This window comes from Pongo pygmaeus, chromosome 19 (assembly GCF_028885625.2).
Source record: "Pongo pygmaeus isolate AG05252 chromosome 19, NHGRI_mPonPyg2-v2.0_pri, whole genome shotgun sequence".
NCBI classification, from domain to species: Eukaryota; Metazoa; Chordata; class Mammalia; order Primates; family Hominidae; genus Pongo; species Pongo pygmaeus.
In genome coordinates, this window is record NC_072392.2 from 7,777,436 (window position 1) to 7,794,947 (window position 17,512).

Sequence of the window (17,512 nt, forward strand, 5' to 3'; positions counted from 1 at the left end):
TGTGGAGGAAGCCCAGCTCTGGGGCTCAGGTTCCTGGAAGACTTCTACTGCCCTCCCTCCTCAAGGCCTGGATACAGACTAAATTTGTGTAAGTCAGGCAGGGGACCTAGTCAGGGTCTTGGGAGCTACCTTGTCGTTGGGACCAGAGCAAAATAGTGGAGGGCAGGCTAGGGAAATGTGGGCACATCCCCCCTCCCAGGAGGGGCCGGGGAGAGTGGCAGTTTGCATGGCGAACCCCCCACTTCCTCTTTGCTGCCCCTTCACTTTCTTGCTGCCCCTTTCCCAGTCTCTCTTCACACCCACTCCTGGTCTGTCCTGATCCCCTCTTCTGTATCAGGTTTATTGGTTGTACATATAAATTATACTTTCCTTTCTGTGTGCTCTGTTATTTTTTATGGGGGGGCAGTTTTTGGGGGGAGGGATAAGAAAGGTTGCTTTCTGCCTTTTCTTTTTTAAAAAATCTTAACAACTTTTTCCTTTTCCTCATTTTTATCTCTTGGATTATTCACTAAAACTGAGGTTCTTCCAGCCCCAACTATGTCATGGGCTCTGTAGAGAAGGAGGGTGAGCAGCAGATACCTACGTGGCCTCAGGTTGACTTCAGAGAGAGTGGGACTTACTGGACAGAAATGTAGTGGGAGGAGCGCCTAGCAAGATTCAAAACTGCCTTCCAGCCATCCTTTTGATCATCCTTTCCACCTTCAAGTTGCTTAGTTCCCCTAAGAGTCAGTAGAGGTCACTACAGCTCCACAGGTTCAGCTCCAGTATGAAGCAAAGGCACACTTTTTTTTTTTTAAGGCGTTGAGGGTCAGATCTGTCTAGCTTACCAAAGATTTGAACTGCTAGGCACTTCCTTGATGTTTATTGTTCACTAAACAGAGCCTCTCAGAGATTGAAAGAGGCCAGACACTTAGTTCACAAGGCTATTATATTAAAACGTAAGAGATAAAGCCAACAAATATTTATTGAGTACATACTATACGGTAACACTGCTGTTGGCCCTGGAGATAAAACAGTCACAGGTCAGCCCTTGCTCCCATGGGGCTTACACTCCTGTGGGGACACCCACAAAGCATGAAAATAAAAGCAGTAAAAATAAAACGGCATTATGTTACAGACGGGTGGAGGAAAAGGCTCTACTATGTTGAAGGCAGAAAAAGGCCTCCCAAAAGAGGGAGCATTTAAGCTGAGATGTAAGGACATGAAAATGCCAAAATAGGGTTACAAAAATTGAGGTTTATACCCCATAAGTGCATAACTATGATTTGTCAATCAAAAATATATTTTAAAAAGATTGGAGGCCTCTAAAAAATTGAGGTTAATACTTAATAAGTTCACATTTGTAACTAACAGGAAAATGTGACATAATAGGTTAGGATTTCTTTAGCAATAGAATGTTACTTTAGAATTTTGGGGCCGGGCGTGGTGGCTCACGCCTGTAATCCCAACACTTTGGGAGGCCGAGGCAGGTGGATCATGAGGTCACGAGATCAAGACCATCCTGGCTAACACGGTGAAACCCCATCTCTACTAAAAATAACAAAAAAATTAGCCAGGCGTGGTGGCGGGTGCCTGTAGTCCCAGCTACTTGGGAGGCTGAGGCAGGAGAATGGCGTGAACCCAGGAGGCAGAGCTTGCAGTGAGCTGAGATCACGCCACTGCACTCCAGTCTGGGTGACAGAGCAAGACTCCATCTCAAAAAAAAAAAACAACTTTGGATAAAATAATCTATCAGTCATACCTATTATGCTTTAAATATTCTACCTACAGATGGTGATATTCTAAAGAGTGTAGGATCTAGACCAATGGTACTTAAATTTTCACAGGCACACAAATCACCTGGGATTGTTAAAATCCAGAGTCTGGCCCGGCGCGGTGGCTCACTCCTATAATCCCAGCATTTTGGAGGCCGAGGTGGGCGCATCACCTGAGGTCAGGAGTTTGAGACCAGCCTGACCAACAAGGGGAAACCCCATCTCTACTAAAAATACAAAAATTAGCCAGGTGTGGTGGCAGGCGCCTGTAATCCCAGCTACTCCGGAGGGTGAGGCAGGAGAATCGCTTGAACCTGGGAGGCGGAGGCTTCAGTGAGCCGAGATCACGCCACTGCACTCCAGCCTGGGCGACAGTGAGACTCTGGCTCAAAACAAAAAAAAACAAAAAACCCTGCCAGAGTCTGATTCAGGAAGTCTGGAGTGAGATTGTGCACTTCCGTTGACAGTATACCAACACTGCTGGTCCTTGAATATGACTATATGGTCATAAGATAGTTACAGGATTCTAAAATAGAATACATGGCATATATACAATAGGTGATGTCCCATTATGGGACACAAATTTTAAAGACACTTAAAATTGTATAAGTATCTTTTCAGTATCGCCAGTGTGTTCTCGTGACTGTAAAGATAACACAGATAATAGCAAAAGCTTGAAATATGATGCCTTTCAAATGGCTCTCCCTTCCTACTTTGATACGCTCTAATTAGGTGCCTCACATAAATGCCCTTTGGAATTTCTGATACCTGCCCTAGCAGGTTGAAGGGAGATTCTGAAATGAAGCAAGGCTCCTAATCACAGTCACAGGCAGGGAGCCATCTCAATTTTTGGAACACAGAACTGGGAGTGGGGAGACAGCAGGCATACCAGCACCCTTACATGCCAGAGAAGGGAGATTAACATGACGCGAAAATTAGCCTCTTCTCTCCCGTTCCATCTTAAAAAAAAAAAATTCAAACCATTGACAAAGAATTGCTAAAATGGGACCTGTTGCTCCCACACACCAGAGCCACCCTGGACAAAAGCCAAAGTCCCAGCTAAGAAAACAGTCTGTCTTCTTCCCACGGTAACGTAGGCTTTGTTTATATCATCCCTTGGCCACTCCATCCTGAAAATGTAAGACTGGCACAGTCAGTAGATGGGGGCGAGTTCGTCTAGGAGCCTCCCCAACTCTGCATCAACACCTCCCAGGGCGTTCCCTCCTGCCTTTGGCTCATCTCTCTCATCACATGCCAATCCTGGGATCTCAGAGAGAGTAGTCTTGACATCAGCCCCCGCGAGGCTGCAGCTCCCACCTTCCTTTGGCTGTAGCTTCCGAGTTCCTCGGTTACAACGTGCAACGGGTCAGGTGGGCAATGTCCTTGATCTCCGGACAGTAGAGCACTGGGGGAAAGAAGAAGGGTTAGTGGCAGCAGGAGCAAGCCAACGAACCTCGGTATTTCTCGGCGCTCTCTCCCCTGCATCCTCCCCGGGCAGCCCCTCACCGTTGCTAGGCAGCGGACGCCTCCAGCGCCGCGCAGGCGCCAGGACCCTGTCCCAGAGCCGCCGGAGCGCGCGCCACCCAGCACTCCTAGGCCCCGCCCCCTTCTCGCTCTCCCCTTCCTCCTCCGCCTCTCCGTCAGCGTCGCTGCTTTCCTTGGCCGGGTTCCCAGCCTCATCTCGTTCGCACTTGGCCCGCGCTTTTTCCTCCAATCGCGACCACAAGTCCGAGTCAAGAGCCATCTCCGTGACGCCGCCGTGAGGGAGCTGCGAGTGCGCGCGGCAGAAGGGGCACGTGACCACGCGGCGCAGGCGCACCACGCGCGCGGCCGCCCCGCCGCCGTCCCCGCGCGCCGCCAGCTCGCGGAGGCAGGCGGTGCAGAGCGTGTGGCCGCAGCGGGCGCGCGCCGTTCCGGGCAGGCGGCGGGGCGCGCGGCCCCCGAGGTTGAAAGGACGGTAGCAGATGTTGCAGTCCAGCTCGCCCCGCTCCGGAAGAGAGGGTACCCTCACCAAGAGCTGCATCGTGCCCGCTGCGGACTCGAGGACGTCGCTAACGCGGCCGGCTCCGTGAACAGAACGAGCAGACTCTTCTGGGGCCGGCGCCGCGGCCTCTTTCCCCTTTAAATAGGGGAATAAGTGCGGCCCCACCCTTCGAAGCGTCACGCCTCGATCGGGCCGCTCCCTGTGGCGGCACGTGTGGGGGCGGTGGAAGCTTGAGGCCGGGAATGACAGCGATGATGGAGTCGGGGAGGCGGCCCAGGCGGTGCCAGGACCGGAGCCCTGAGGCCAAAGCACCCATTCCTCCCTACTCTCGGGGGAGCGGGGTGGGGCTTTTCTTCTTCCCCCAACGCAACGCCAGCGCTCCTTAATTCTACCATGTGCAAATCCCCGGGTCCCTCCCTGCGCCTGAGCCCTCAGTCATTGGCACAAGTCTCTAAAGCCCCCTCGGCCTATTTAGTTGCTCGCAGGGAGTTTCACAATCCCACCCAAACAGTTTCCAAACACTGCCCAACCTTTAGTGGTCCCTGGGCCTTTGAATCGATTTTGCCCTCAATTCTCATTATAGATGACCTCTCTGTGTTGTTTGTAAGGCTGGCTTCCTAAGCTTCATTCTCCCCAAACTGCTTTAACTCTCAGCTGGTATCTCAGCCTAAGGAGGGACCTAGATTCCAGGACCGTGGCTTTAGGAATGCTGGGAATCCTTTCCTTCCGGAGGCCTGGACACCCACACATCGTGATGGCCCCAGCAAAGCTCCCCAGCATAAGTTCTGACTCAGGGTTCTGACTTCTCCCACTGGTAAACAGGACATGGTACTCACAACCCACATTCCCTTCATGGTGCCACACCTACACACAGCTGTCTCCTCACCCTCCTCTCCTGGACCTGCAGCCCAGGTTCTGTTGTGGAGGGTGATAACACAGTCTAGAGCCAGCTGGCTTGAGTTCAGATCCTAGCTTCCACCTCTTACTAGTTGTGACACTTTGAGCAAGTTGCTTAATTTCTCCGGGCCTTGGTTTCCTAGTTTTAAAAATGTGGATAATAATAATGAGGACTGAACGAACTTATATGTGTAAGGTGCTTCAAATGGTGTCCAGTACACAGTGAAACACCAGGTAAGTACTATATTAGCTACTATTCTTATCCTGTGCCCCCAGCCTATACTGAATTCACCTTAACTTCTGAGTACCCAACATTTTCTTTTTTTTCTTTTTTTTTTTTTGAGACGGAGTCTCGCTCTGTTGCCCAGGCTGGAGTGCAGTGGTACCATCTCGGCTCACTGCAAGCTCCACCTCCTGGGTTCATGCCATTCTCCTGCCTCAGCCTCCCAAGTAGTTGGGACTACAGGCGCCCACCACCACGCCCAGCTAATTTTTTGTATTTTTAGTAGAGACGGGGTTTCACTGTGTTAGCCAGGATGGTCTCGATCTCCTGACCTGGTGATCTGCCCGCCTCAGCCTCCCAAAGTGCTGGGATTACAGGCGTGAGCCACCGCGCCTGGCCAGTACCCAACATTTTCAACTCCCATCCCTCTTGACCAATATGTGCAAGATGAGCTTCTCCACACCCATGGCATTTACCAGCTATCACAGGCAATGCAGAGCTGGTTTTTTAACCTAAATTGTTAAAACCTAGAGGGTAATCTCTTTTGAGGAGGTATACCATCATTTTTAAGCAAACATTTCAGAACTTCTGAATGGTATTGTCTGTGATCATGGGAGAAGCTGTCTACTTATTACAGTGATGCTGTCACAATTCAAAACTTTTTGGTCTTAAAAAGGGACTGGTAGGGCCAGGCATGGTGGCTCTTGCCTGTAATTCCAGCATTTTGGGAGGCCGAGGTGGGTGGATCACTTGAGGTCAGGAGTTCAAGACCAGCCTGGCCAAATGGTGAAACCCCATCTCTACTAAAAATACAAAAATTCACCGGGGATGGTGGCTCACACCTGTAGTCCCAGCTATTCGGGAGGCTGAGGCACGAGACTTGCTTGAACCTGGGAGGTGGAGGTTGCAGTGAGCCAAGATCATGCCACTGCACTCCAGTCTGGGCAACAGAGTGAGACTTGGTCTCAAAAAAAAAAAAAAAAAAAAGGGAGGGGGGACTGGTAGGTATCTATTGTTAATAAATACATGATGGGCCAAGTGTGGTGGCTCACACCTATAATCCCAGCACTTTGGGAGGCCGAGACGGGCAGATTGCCTGAGCTTAGGAGTTCACGACCAGCCTGGGCAACACAGGGAAACCCTGTCTCTCCTAAAATACAAAAAATTAGCCGGGCATGGCGGCGTGCACCTGTAGTCCCAGCTACTCAGGAGGCTGAGGTGGGAGAATTGCTTGAACCCAGGAGGCAGAGGTTGCAGTGAGCTGAGATCGCGCCCGTGTACTCCAGCCTGGGCGACAGGGTGAGACTCTTATCTCAAAAAAAAAAAAAAACCTTTTAATCTGGTGGTAGATTAATGATGGCCCCAAATTCCTTTGCAATGTGACTTCGCTGCATCTCACGTCAAGAATTGGGGTCTCTTTCTCTATCCCTTGAATCTGGGCTGGTCTTGTAACTAGTTTTGACCAATAGATGTGGCAGAAGTGATGTGTGGGTTCTGGAACCTAGTCCTTCAGAGGCCTTGTAGCTTCTGCCTTTGTCCCCTTGGAATACTCCCTGAGACCACCATATGAGGATGAGGCCACACCGAGGAGCACCAGCCAACAACCAGACATGCTGGTGAGGCCATTTTACATTTTCCTGCTCAGCTGACCTGCCATTTGAGTGCAGCCACGTGAGTGAGCCTAGGTGAAAACAGCAAAGGAACTCCCAGCAAGCCCACAGAATCGTGAAAAAAAAAAGTTTTTAAAAGTTATTTCTACTGAGTGTGGTGGCTCACACCTGTAATCCTAGCACTTTGGGAGGCCAAGATGGAAGGATAACTTGAGCTCGGGAATTTGAGATCAGCCTGGGAATTGTGGTGAGACCCCATCATTACAAAAAAAAAAAAAAGAAAAGAAAAAAGAAAAAAGCCAGGCTCAGTGGTGCACATCGTCCCAGCTACTCAGTAGGCTGAGGTGGGAGGATCACTTGAGCCTCAGGAGTTCGAAGCTGCACTGAGCCGTGATCATGTCAGTGCACTCCAGCCTGGGTGACAGAGTGAGACCCCCGCCTCTTAAAAATAAATAAAAAGTGGCTGGGCGCGGTGGCTTATGCCTGTAATCCCAGCACTTTGGGAGGCGGAGGCAGGCAGATCACGAGATCAGGAGATCAAGACCCTCCTGGACAATAAGGTGAAATCCCGTCTCTACTAAAAATACAAAAATTAGCTGGGCGTGGTGGCACGTATCTGTAATCCCAGCTACTGGGGAGGCTGAGGTGGGAGAATTGCTTGAACCCAGGAGGCAGAGGTTGCAGTGAGCTGAGATCGCGCCACTGCACTCCAGTCTGGCGACAGAGCGAGACTCCATCTCTAAATAAATAAATAAATCAATAGTGGCTGGATGTGGTGGCTCACGCCTGTAATCCCAGCACTTTGGGAGGCCGAGGTGGGTGGATCACCAGATCAGGAGTTCAAGACCAGCCTGGCCAAGATGGTGAAACCCTGTCTCTACCAAAAATACAAAAAATTAGCTGGGCATGGTGGCATTCGCCTGTAGTCTCAGCTACTCAGGAGGGTGAGGCAGGAGAATAGCTTGAACCCGGGAGGTGAAGGTTGCAGTGAGCTGAGATCACGCAACTGTACTCCAGCCTGAGTGACGGAGTGAGACTCCATCTCAAATAAAATAAAATAAAAATAAATAAAAAGTTATCTAAGGCCATTAACTTTGGTGGTGATTTGTTGTGTATCAATAGATAACTGATATAGAGGGCTTCCTACTGTTTTTTTCCCCAGTATGATAAATATAATATTTTTTGAGACAGGAGCTTGCTGTGACCATTAGGCTGGAGTGTAGTGGCATAATCTTGGCTCACTACAGCCTTGATCTCCCAGACTCAAGCCACCTACCCACCTCAGGCTCCGCGTAGCTGGGACTACACAGGTATGAGCTACCATGCCCAGGTAATTCTTGTATTTTTATAGAGATGGGGTCTCCCCATGTTGTCCAGGCTGGTCTTGAACCCCTGGGCTCAAGTGATCCACATGCCTTGGCCTCCCAAAGTGCTTGGATTACAGGTGTGAGCCACTGCACCCGGCCTAGATAAATATAACATTCTAAGGTGCCCTGCAAGTCCCTGTGTGTTCTGAACTTACTCCTTCCTTCCTTCCTTCCAGACAGAGTCTTGCTCCGTCGCCCAGGCTGGAGTGCAGTGGCGCAATCTCAACTCACTGCAACCTCTGCCTCCCAGGCTCAAGCGATTCTCCTGCCTCAGCCTTCTGAGTAGCTGGGACTACAGGTGGGTGTCACCATGCCCAGCTAATTTTTTTTTTTTTGTATTTTTAGTAGAGATAGGTTTTCACCATGTTGGCCAGGCTGATCTCAAACTCCTGACCTCAAGTGATCCACCAGCCTCAGCCTCCCAAAGTACTGGGATTACAGGCGTGAGCCACTGCACCCGGCCATTACCCATGTCTCACTTTCTGTTCCGTTCCTCTCTAGACACTCTGGCTTTGGGTACTTTTGGCTCGTATGTTCTTTTCTGCCACAGGCCTTAGCATATGCTCTTAACCCTCTTGCTTAACCCTTATTAACACCTATTCATGCTTCAGCTGTCAGCGTAACCTCACCACGTCAAATAACCACTATAGACTCAGTAATACCATGTGCTTTCCTCTGGACTTTGGACAAGAAGTTTGTTTTTATTTGGTGGTTCTGTGATTGTCTCTCTCCTCAGCAAGATATATGAAGTTTCTGAGTCTGGTTTTGTTCACCCTTGTATCCCTGTGCCACACCATAATAGGACTCAATAGACAAATACTTGCTAAATTAATGAATGAGGTGGGTGATAAATATGGCAAATGTCTATATACAAAGGAGTTGTGACAATAAAGGAAGGTGGTTTTTTTTTTTTTTTTTTAATCAAGGCGTTTCCAAACTGTCTCTGAAGGTAATTCTAGGAGGAGTGGTGTTTGTTTGTTTGTTTTTAATATTTTGAGCAATGGGACAGGGTTCATTAAAATAAGTGCATAACCCTCTAAGATAACTATTTAAGGAGAATCCTATTTGGGATTGATAAATTCTCATATGTTACAGAATAACTAATCATAGTTTAGTCATATATTTTACTTCCTTGTTTCCTCCACAGTCTTGCAAAATGAGTGGGAGATGATGGGGTGGATATAAGTATTAGTTGATGCAGTTGGCTGCTAATCCAGTAAATGGCATGCTGCTGACTTTTCTCTTTTGGAAATTGGTTTTACTCTGCTCGCCCAGCTTTTGGATCAAGGCGGGATGAAGATGGGTAGAAGGGAGATGGGCAGGTTGTTTTAAGGAAGGCAGAGCTCATCCTCCTCTACCTTGTGATCTTTAAGGTTGTAACTTTCCACCCAATTCTGTCCCAGTAAAATGATAACATCTTTCCTTCTCTCTGTATTCCCTCAACCTCAGACCATTCTTCACTTTACCTCTCCACCAAATCACAAAGCCTCAACCTCAGAACAGCATCTCCCACTCAGCCCCAAGTTCCTTGGCATATGTGTGGGTATCCGGCGAGAGAGAAATGAGAAGTACAAGGAACAAGTATGGCTAATATTACTTTAAATACAAACAAATAAGGGCAGATAGCTAAGTCTTTCATAGAAAGAGGAGGAACAAAATTACGAAGCCAGATTTCTGGGTTCTAAGGAATGTGGTAGCTGAAGGAAGAAAACTGGGGCCTGGGGTATCTGGTGTCTTGGTCCTTGATGAGAACAGTGACTAGGAGCCCGATGCCTGGGTCGCCAAGGTGAATGAGCAATGGAGAGAAAGCTAATGCTAGGAGATTTCTAATGTCAGGGGGCGAGAGGGCCAGACAGGTGAGACTGTGACCCTAACCTCCCAAGCCCCTGCAACTTTAGACACTGTGAAGATCAAGCTGAGGTTTATTTACAGTTCCCTGGGAAGTCTTACAGAGAAGAGGCCATCATTATTGCTTTCGGGTTGTTGCCAGGAGGAAGACTGCAGTTCCCCACTGCCAGGTAGGAGGCCCTGCTCAAGGCTCAGTAGTCTATACCCAGACGTTTTATGTCAGCCCCTTGTCCCTGCCCGTGACGGAAAGGCTGTCACTAATTCCTGCCAAGAACAGCCCAATTGTTTTCCAAGGGCCACCCCGGCCACTTTCACCAGACTGCAGTGTAGATGTGCTATTAAATTTCCCTCTACCTTTGTCAGTGCTGTGCCACTGTAGGCCCCACCCTGACCGCCCTCCTCCACCTCTGGGCTGGGAGGCAGGGTCCTGGTTTCCCAAAGATTATCATTTACTTCCTGCCAGGACCAGCCTGGCTTCCTTCGTACCGAATACCCTAAGAGTCCCATTTCCTATGTTCCAGATGACATCACAACTCATTCACTAAGTTATTACCCTTTGATGACATTTCAAGGGCCCCTTTTGAGGTACTCTGCATGTTTCCTCTCTATGTGCTGGGTTTTTGTTTTTGTTTTCTTTTCTGGGCCTCGGGAATAAGGGGAGGAGAGTAGGGGGCGAGACCAAGTGGCAGAGAGCCGACGGCGAGTAGCTCATGCCTGGGATTTGCAAGAAGGGCCTAGAAAGACGCAGCAGGGGGGCGGGCGTACTAATTTCTCTCTCGACCCCACTGCAAAAGGATATGGCTTTGTTCATGCGTATCACTACTCGAAGCCGGGACTCGTTGGTGGGCGGGGCTAGTCTGGCTCCGGCAGCTGCGTGAAGGAATCCGGAGCGGGAGAGGCGGCTGCGGGGATCAGGTCTCGGGTGGGTGCAGCGACACCGGGTTGGGTCCCTGCGCCCGCGACAGACTACTTCTTGGAATGTGGCTTGTTTCCCAGGAGCCCGTCTATTTCCATCACCGTCTGCGGGGTCAGCTGGCTCAGCACCTGGAGGAGAGTGGGATGGTGGCGACGGCAGCCCATGCTGGGTCACTGAGAAAGGGCATGGGGTTCCAGTACCCAGGGAAGCACCACAGTGGGGTCAAGTGGCAAGGCAAGAGCCGCAGCTGTGCCAGTGCCTCGCTTTCCGGCCCTGGGACCTCTCACCTGCAAGTGAGGACTTTGTAGTGTGTGACCTTATAGAGCCATCCTGAGTTGCATAGCGTGGCTTTGACTCCTGGGGAGGGGGACAGAGAGGCTCTGCCTCTGAGTCCCCGGCTCACCTGTAGCGCGCCCAGGTGTTCTATCAACTGCTCCGCACTCGACACCCCCAGCAAGACAGAGCTGACACCCTCACTACGGAGACACCACGCTGGGGCCAGAGGAGGAAAAAAGAGAACTGATGGGGAACAGTGACCACATAGATTTCAGAAGCGTCTCTGAAGACAAGCGTCCTCCCTAGGGACAAACCAGTTTTAGGATGGGCTTGGGAACATGTCAGGAGGAGACAGGGCCCCTGCAGGGTGCAATGTCTCACCAATAGCAAGCTGGGCCACGGTGCAGCCCAGCTGGTGAGCGACAGGAAGAAGGTCCATGACTTTGGCTTGTTGCTTCTTGCCATCTTCACTCTGCACTTTGTCCTTGAGCCACTGGTAGCCCTGGAGGCCAAGAAGAATCAGCAGAAGACCCCGCCATCACCACCACCACCACCACACTCACATAGCAGCCCCCCGTAACTCGCCCCAAAGCAGCCCATACAGCCCAGTCCTGCCATCGAGAGCCCCCAGATCTCACCTTGATGGAGGCCCTGCAGGTATCTGGGACTCGCCCATCATACTTGCTAGTAATGAGACCACAGGCTAGAGGGTACCAAGTGACTGATCCAACTCCTAAGGGAAGAACACTGGGTGTCAGGAAAAGGACCTAGCCATGGATGAGGCTAAGGTAAAGGCAGGGATGAGGGCTGCAAACCAATCTTGTGGTAGAGCTCTGGCAGCTGCATCTCCACCTTCTCCCTCTGAAACAGATGGTGCTCCGCTTGTTCACACACTGGAGGAATCAGATTGAACTGTCTGGCCATGGAGTAGGCCTCCTGGGTTGGGGTTGGGGAAAAGAAAGTGGTCAGAGCACTACTTCCGTTTTCTTCTCTGCCTTCTCCCCCAGTGCAGTGGACTTTGGAGTAACCACGTGAAAAGTGGGAATCAGTTGTGGGACAGGGGCAAGGTGGGGTCACACACTCACCATGATTTCTGCAGCCCCCCATTGGGATGTCCCCCAGTATAGGGCCAGGCCCTGGTTGATGACATAAGTCATGGCTCGCACAATCTCTAGGTACACAGGAGAGGGAAAGCCTTACTGTCAGACCCCTGGAATCTAAGACTCCAGATTTGCAGACCTCCACCTGCCCCACCAAGGCCCCAGGCAACTCTGTGGAGTCATGAAAGTTAATATTTATTTTTTGCCTCCCTTCCTGTCCACATCCTGGAGTCTCAGCCCCCGCTGTGGAGTTTTGGAGGCCTTCTGAGCAGGGGCTGGCTTCCTGCTGAGGGTTTGAGGAAGTGCTCAATTTTTGTATTTTAGATTTTTTGAGACAGGGTCTCACTCTGTCACTCAGGATGTAGTGTAGTGGTGCAATCATAGCTCACTGTGGCCTCAAACTCCTGGGCTTGAATGATCCTCCTGCCTCAGCCTTCTGAATAGCTGGGAGTACAAGGCACACACCACCACAGCCAGCTAATTTTAAAACATTTTTTGTAGAGACGGGGTCTTGCTATGTTGCCCAGGCTGTTCTCGAACTCCAGGCCCCAAGTGATCCTCCTGCCTTTGCCTCCCAACGTCTTGGGATTACAGGAATGAGCCACCGCACCCAGTGAGGAAGTACTCAGTTTTGAAGGACTGTAAGGTTTGGGGGTGCTGCTTTTACCCTCCATAGGACAGTTGGGGTCTGAGCGATTGGCAAAGACAATGTCCACGTATCCCAGCTGGAGGCGTTCCAGGGATCCTCGCAAGCCTGGAGGTGGGGTAGGGAGAAGAAGATAAGCACCTCAGCTTCAGTGTACTAAGAATTCAGGCCACCAGGTGCGGTGGCTCATGCCTGTAATCCCAGCACTTTGGGAGGCTGAGGTGGGCGGATCACCTGAGGTCAGGAGTTTGAGACCAGCCTGGCTAACGTGGTGAAACCCTGTTTCTACTAAAAATACAAAAAATTAGCCAGGCGTGGTGGCGTGCGCCTGTAATCCCAGTTACTCAAGACACTGAGGTAGGAGAATCCCTTGAACCCGGGAGGAGGAGGTTGCAGTGAGCGGAGATCGTGCCATTACACTCCAGCCTGGACAACAAGAGTGAAACTACGTCTCAAAAAAAAAAAAAAAAAAGAATTCAGACCTTGCCCCCTTGCCATGGCCACCTCAATCCCTATTCAAAGCCTCCAGAAGTTCAGAGAATGTTGTTCCCTACTCCTCTGGCTTCCATATCCCCTCACTTTGGGTTCCCAGCCCCTAACTCTCACCCTCAATGATGTGCTTTCGGCTTAAACCTCGCTCGGTTTCTGCCCTGTAGGAAAAGGTAAGTCAAAGATGAGATGTGACAAAGATAGGGGACCAGGGCTGGCTTGGAGCAATAAGGAAATGGGATTGCACGAGTCTTCACAGGCACGGTGCGGACCTGGTGCAGGATGGCTGTCCCCACCCCCACCCCATACACCTTCACACATTCTTTGTAGGCCTTCTCCACAATCGCAGTGGGGCAGCCACTTACTGTCCTCCCCAAAAAATCTTGGTAGTGATGACATAGCTTGATCTCCTGGAAGAATAGAAATAGGAGAACCAGTAAGAAAAGGATTTTTGGGTGATCACGTCCCCAGCAACCCCCCAAAACAGTCTCACCTCCAACCTTTGCTCTTAAGGATGTTGCCTAGGGTTCTTTCAGCCCTAAAAGAAACATAAGGCAGAGCCACTGATCCCTCCTAGGCCAATCAATTCCTTCCTCTCCTCCCCACCTTTTCCTCTCTTGCAAAGTAGGATATAAACCAGGAGTCCATTTCAGCTCACAGCCCCATCCTGGACAAAATAAGAGGTCTGTTGGAACTAGGGGTGTCGTTGTATGGTTTCCATCACGTATTCAACAAATAACTGTTGTGCATTAGCTGTGTACCAAGCCCTGCTGTGGGTGCCAAAAAGATAGAATAGGATGAAGGGAGAGGGGCCAACTATGGTGGAGCCAGGAAGGACACTGCCTTGTCTGGCTTCAACTATCTGGGTTGCCCTCCCCCTTCTTTGAGCCTCTGCAAAATCTCACCCTTCCTCCAAAGCTCAGCTCAAATTCTGCCTCATCCATAATGTGTTCTCTGAGTGCCACAATCTATGGTCCAGGCTTCTTGTCAGCTTCCATAGAATTGGCTACATAATTTAGCATAAAATTATGAGCTCACTTATGACAAGTCTTAAGTTGTCATGGTGGACTGTTACTGAAATGTTTTACCATTGTTTAATCTTTCCTATTGCCCTTTTTTGTTCCTTTAACCACTTAGACTGTGTGCACTTTCGCAGACATGTTGATTCTTCCCAGAAGCAGCACCTGCTCTGTGCTAGGCTCTGTGTGGGTACTTGGGGAAGAGCAAACAAGTTCCATGGAAGGAGGCCTCTGACTTGAGCAGCTAATATAGCTGCATAAACCACGAATTGCGTGTCAGAAGGCAGTCCACAGTGCTTTCGGAGCTCATGGTGGGGGAGGGGGTGACCAACTCCGGGGAGTTGGGCAAAATTCTTGACAGAGCGGACACTTGGGTCAAGTCTTGAAGATGAGCAGAAGTGTTTGCTAGATGGGGAAGAGGCAAGGTAGGTCATCCTAGGTTTTCCCTGCTCCTAGTGTGACTCCATCAATGTGTGATACAGCATGATGTGTTTGAAAATTCATCTCTGTAATCCTCATGTAGCTGCACATAACTAATGCCTCAGATGTATTTGTTGGCTTTATTTAATGTAACTGCACAGTATGCCCATTGACTTCTAAGCCAGAGAGGGACTAATGTTGGGACTGTAACTCCTACAACGCTTTAGGGTCCCTCCGTCAAAGGGTTGGAACTTCACGTTCTCAGAAGTCCCAGGGTTCTTTAGAGGGAAAACGAGAAGATAATCCCTGGGGTCCTCTCAGCCTTCCAAATGGAGCTTAGCTCTTTCACCCCAGTCCTTACTTTCCTGCTGCGTACACTTCGGCGGTGTCAAACAGGTTTACACCATGCTCATAGGCTACAGTCAGCACATCCTCTGCTGTCTAGGGAGGTGAAAGAGGTAAAGATCAACTACTGCTCCTCAGTTACCTCCCTCACTGTACTCTAACCCATCACATCTCAGCCCTGGGTTCTCTAGTCTCTCCCCTCTCCCCATCCTCCAGCCTTAGGTCCTTCATTCCCTGTGCTTGTTGTCCAAACCCCTATCCAGGTTCACTTCCCTTTTTTCAGGTTCCCTCACCCCCACCACCCTGATTCTAAGTCCGATAACTTATACCTCATCTGAGATCTGAGAACCAAATGTGACCCAGGTACCTGCAAGAGAGAAGCCAGGCACATGAGAACTGCAGGGGGCAGACCATGAAAGAATGCCCCCCTTTCCTTAATCCCTATTCTGACTCACCTAGGCCAAGACAGGATACCCGAAGACCAGACTTCCCTAGGTTCCTGCAAGATACAGAAGCAGCGGGAAGGGGTGGAGCCTCCATTATGGACTTAGATTATCAGCCCCCAGCTCCTCTCCTCCAGACTGAGAAGCCCTCAGGTGTCTCAGTCCAAAGAAACTAGACCCAGTGGGCCTATAAGATTGGGCAAGTGCTATCTCCAGAGCAGAGGTCCTAGGAATTTTCTCAAAAGGACAAGTGAACCATATGTGACTGTTCCTCTGGAGCCACTGTCCAGAGTCTCCACTCTCTCTTATCACATTGAAGACGTGCAGTCTGGTTTGTCCTTCTTCTGGGGTCTTGTCTGTGTTTGAGTCATCTGTGGGTTGTGTGCAGTGAGGGGCTGGGAGGAATTTTGTTTGATTGTGGTGAGTTTGTGAGACCAGGCCCTCAGGCAGAGTGCTGTGCCAAATGGTAGATGCCAGGTTGGAAGAGGTAAACCAAGTCAAGTTCAGGCATTCAGACAGGCAGGGGTCCCTGGCTAGGCTAGGCAGATGGGCCTGGAGGAAAGGCAGATTGAGGACCTGGGGGGAGGGGGGAGAGTAAGACAGAAAAGCCTAGTTCTCCCTCTCTACTCCCTCTGTTCCTATTGACTTGTGAAGACTATCTCTGAACCAGTGAGCCCCCTCATCCTCCCAAAGCCCCCAACCCAGGTGTCGGCTCAGCTTTCCAATCAGGGCCACCATATAGAGGGGATCAGATTCCTCAGGTGACAAAGCAGCTCAGATCAGTGACCTCATGTCACTCCCAAGCAGGAGCCCCTCCTCTACCCCCTACTTCAAGTTCTGAGCCTCTGGTCTGGCAGTCCTCTGAGATAAAGTCAGTTACATTTCAGTCTACCCAGACCCTGTCCCTCAGCATGGAGATGAAAAATGTGGTCCATCCTTCCCACAGGCCCCACTCCCCTTGCACCCAAGAAAGGTCGCAGGAGACCTAGCCTTTGGGGCAGGCAGGGGCAGTATCTGGGTCAGGCACCCCGAGCAGGCCAGAGTGAGAAGCCGATTCCCTCCCTCCACTCCCCAGGACACGGACCCAAGGACACTCCACTGGAGGAGGCATAGCCTGGAGATCCGTGCATCCCTGACCTTCCCAGGGGTAAGGAGGGAAGCTCAGGGGCATCCCCTGGGTGTGACAGGACCCAGTCAACCTTGGTAAACTTGATTCTCTCATAGTCAGGGGTATCGACAGAAACCAAGAGAGGAACAAAGTGAGGGAGTGCCAGAGACAGGAAGAAGAGATGGAAAGAAGGGGGACCTACTTAGTGAAGTTTGAAGGGGTCTTGGCGGCCATCTCAAGAAGCCTCAGGGCTCCCGAAAGGAAAGCGGAAGGGGTGGGCTGCCCGGCCACCCCCATACCTGTATTTCATGCCAGTGCCTCGGCCGGTGCTCTCTCGGAGGGCCCCAGCGGGCGCTGGGGGTCGGGGAACCAGTGCAGCTCGGGCCTTGGGGCCAGACCCTCCACCCCCCGGAGGATTCCCGTGCCCCCCGCCGGCCGGCCCGCCATTACCGCCCCCGGGGCCCGGCCGGGGTCCACACAGACGGTCCTCACTGCTCCGGCTGCGAAGGTTCTGCTCGGTACACGCGATAGACACTTGCATGCCGGCTGGCCGGGGCGGGGGAGGGGGCTCCGAGGGGGCGGGAGGGGGGAGCAGGGAAGCCCGAGGGCGGACGACCGGGGGCGTAGTGGGGCGAACCCCGGCAGAGCGGGAAGGCTGAGGAGGCTGCGGGGGGAGCCGCCAGGCAGGATCGGGCCCGCGGGGGCGGGCTGCTGGAGGTCGCGAGGTTTGCGGCGGGAGGGAAGAAACGCAGGGGGCGCCAGGAGTGGAGATATTCAGTTACGGGGGACACAGGTGCAAGGAGTAGGAGGGGGAAATGGATGAGGGTAAAGGTCGAGGATGAGGTAAAGGTCTCGGAGGATAAGGACCCAGGGGGAAGCGGGGCGGGAGAGAGATGCCACTTCAGCGCGAACCGCTGCGGGACCCGCTGGGCTCCCAGCCGCGTCGGCAGCGGGCCCAGCTCATCAGCATGCAGGCACCGCCTCCTCATCTGCATAGAGCCGCCCCCCTCCCAGCCAAACCTGCCGCTCATCTGCATAAGCCCCGCCTGCTGAAGGCTCTGCAGCTT

The 17,512-nt window shown here is 51.4% G+C and overlaps 2 protein-coding genes across 8 annotated transcripts; both read right to left on the reverse strand.

Moving 5' to 3' along the window:
- Positions 1-910: 910 nt before the first annotated feature.
- RNF227 (ring finger protein 227) lies at positions 911-4,047 on the reverse strand. The gene is made up of 2 exons (XM_054458293.2): positions 3,261-4,047; positions 911-3,159 (listed from the first exon to the last, which is right to left on the reverse strand). Exons 1-2 carry the CDS (start codon positions 3,775-3,777, stop codon positions 3,104-3,106), a joined length of 573 nt encoding a protein of 190 aa, XP_054314268.2. The 5' UTR covers positions 3,778-4,047; the 3' UTR covers positions 911-3,103.
- A 4,578-nt stretch (positions 4,048-8,625) lies between these two features.
- Positions 8,626-17,006, reverse strand: KCNAB3 (potassium voltage-gated channel subfamily A regulatory beta subunit 3). 7 transcript variants are annotated; one of them, XM_063656287.1, is made up of 14 exons: positions 16,745-17,006; positions 15,350-15,393; positions 15,224-15,261; positions 14,911-14,990; positions 13,604-13,648; positions 13,476-13,520; positions 13,228-13,271; positions 12,643-12,729; positions 11,961-12,046; positions 11,691-11,811; positions 11,514-11,608; positions 11,257-11,377; positions 10,887-11,091; positions 8,628-10,727 (listed from the first exon to the last, which is right to left on the reverse strand). In XM_063656287.1, the coding sequence occupies exons 1-14, from the start codon at positions 16,984-16,986 to the stop codon at positions 10,721-10,723; spliced, it is 1,260 nt and encodes a 419-aa protein (XP_063512357.1). In that variant the 5' UTR covers positions 16,987-17,006; the 3' UTR covers positions 8,628-10,720. The 7 variants fall into 7 exon arrangements, with proteins under 7 accessions (XP_063512355.1, XP_063512356.1, XP_063512358.1 ...); XM_054458295.2 differs by having other exon boundaries at positions 8,629-10,727; positions 11,003-11,091; XM_063656288.1 differs by lacking the exon at positions 12,643-12,729 and having other exon boundaries at positions 8,627-10,727.
- Between the last annotated feature and the right edge of the window lie 506 nt (positions 17,007-17,512).

Coding starts and splice junctions, on each gene's coding strand:
- RNF227 (XM_054458293.2), bottom strand. CDS start 3,777: ATGCAGCTCTTGGTGAGGGTACCCTCTCTTCCGGAGCGGGGCGAGCTG. Junction 3,160..3,260: donor GCGTCCGCTGCCTAGCAACG/GTGAGGGGCTGC, acceptor TCTTTCCCCCAG/TGCTCTACTGTCCGGAGATC.
- KCNAB3 (XM_063656285.1), bottom strand. CDS start 16,986: ATGCAAGTGTCTATCGCGTGTACCGAGCAGAACCTTCGCAGCCGGAGC. Junction 15,262..15,349: donor GGTATCCTGTCTTGGCCTAG/GTGAGTCAGAAT, acceptor TCTCTCTTGCAG/GTACCTGGGTCACATTTGGT. Junction 11,378..11,513: donor CCTGCAGGGCCTCCATCAAG/GTGAGATCTGGG, acceptor CTTGGCCTCCAG/GGCTACCAGTGGCTCAAGGA.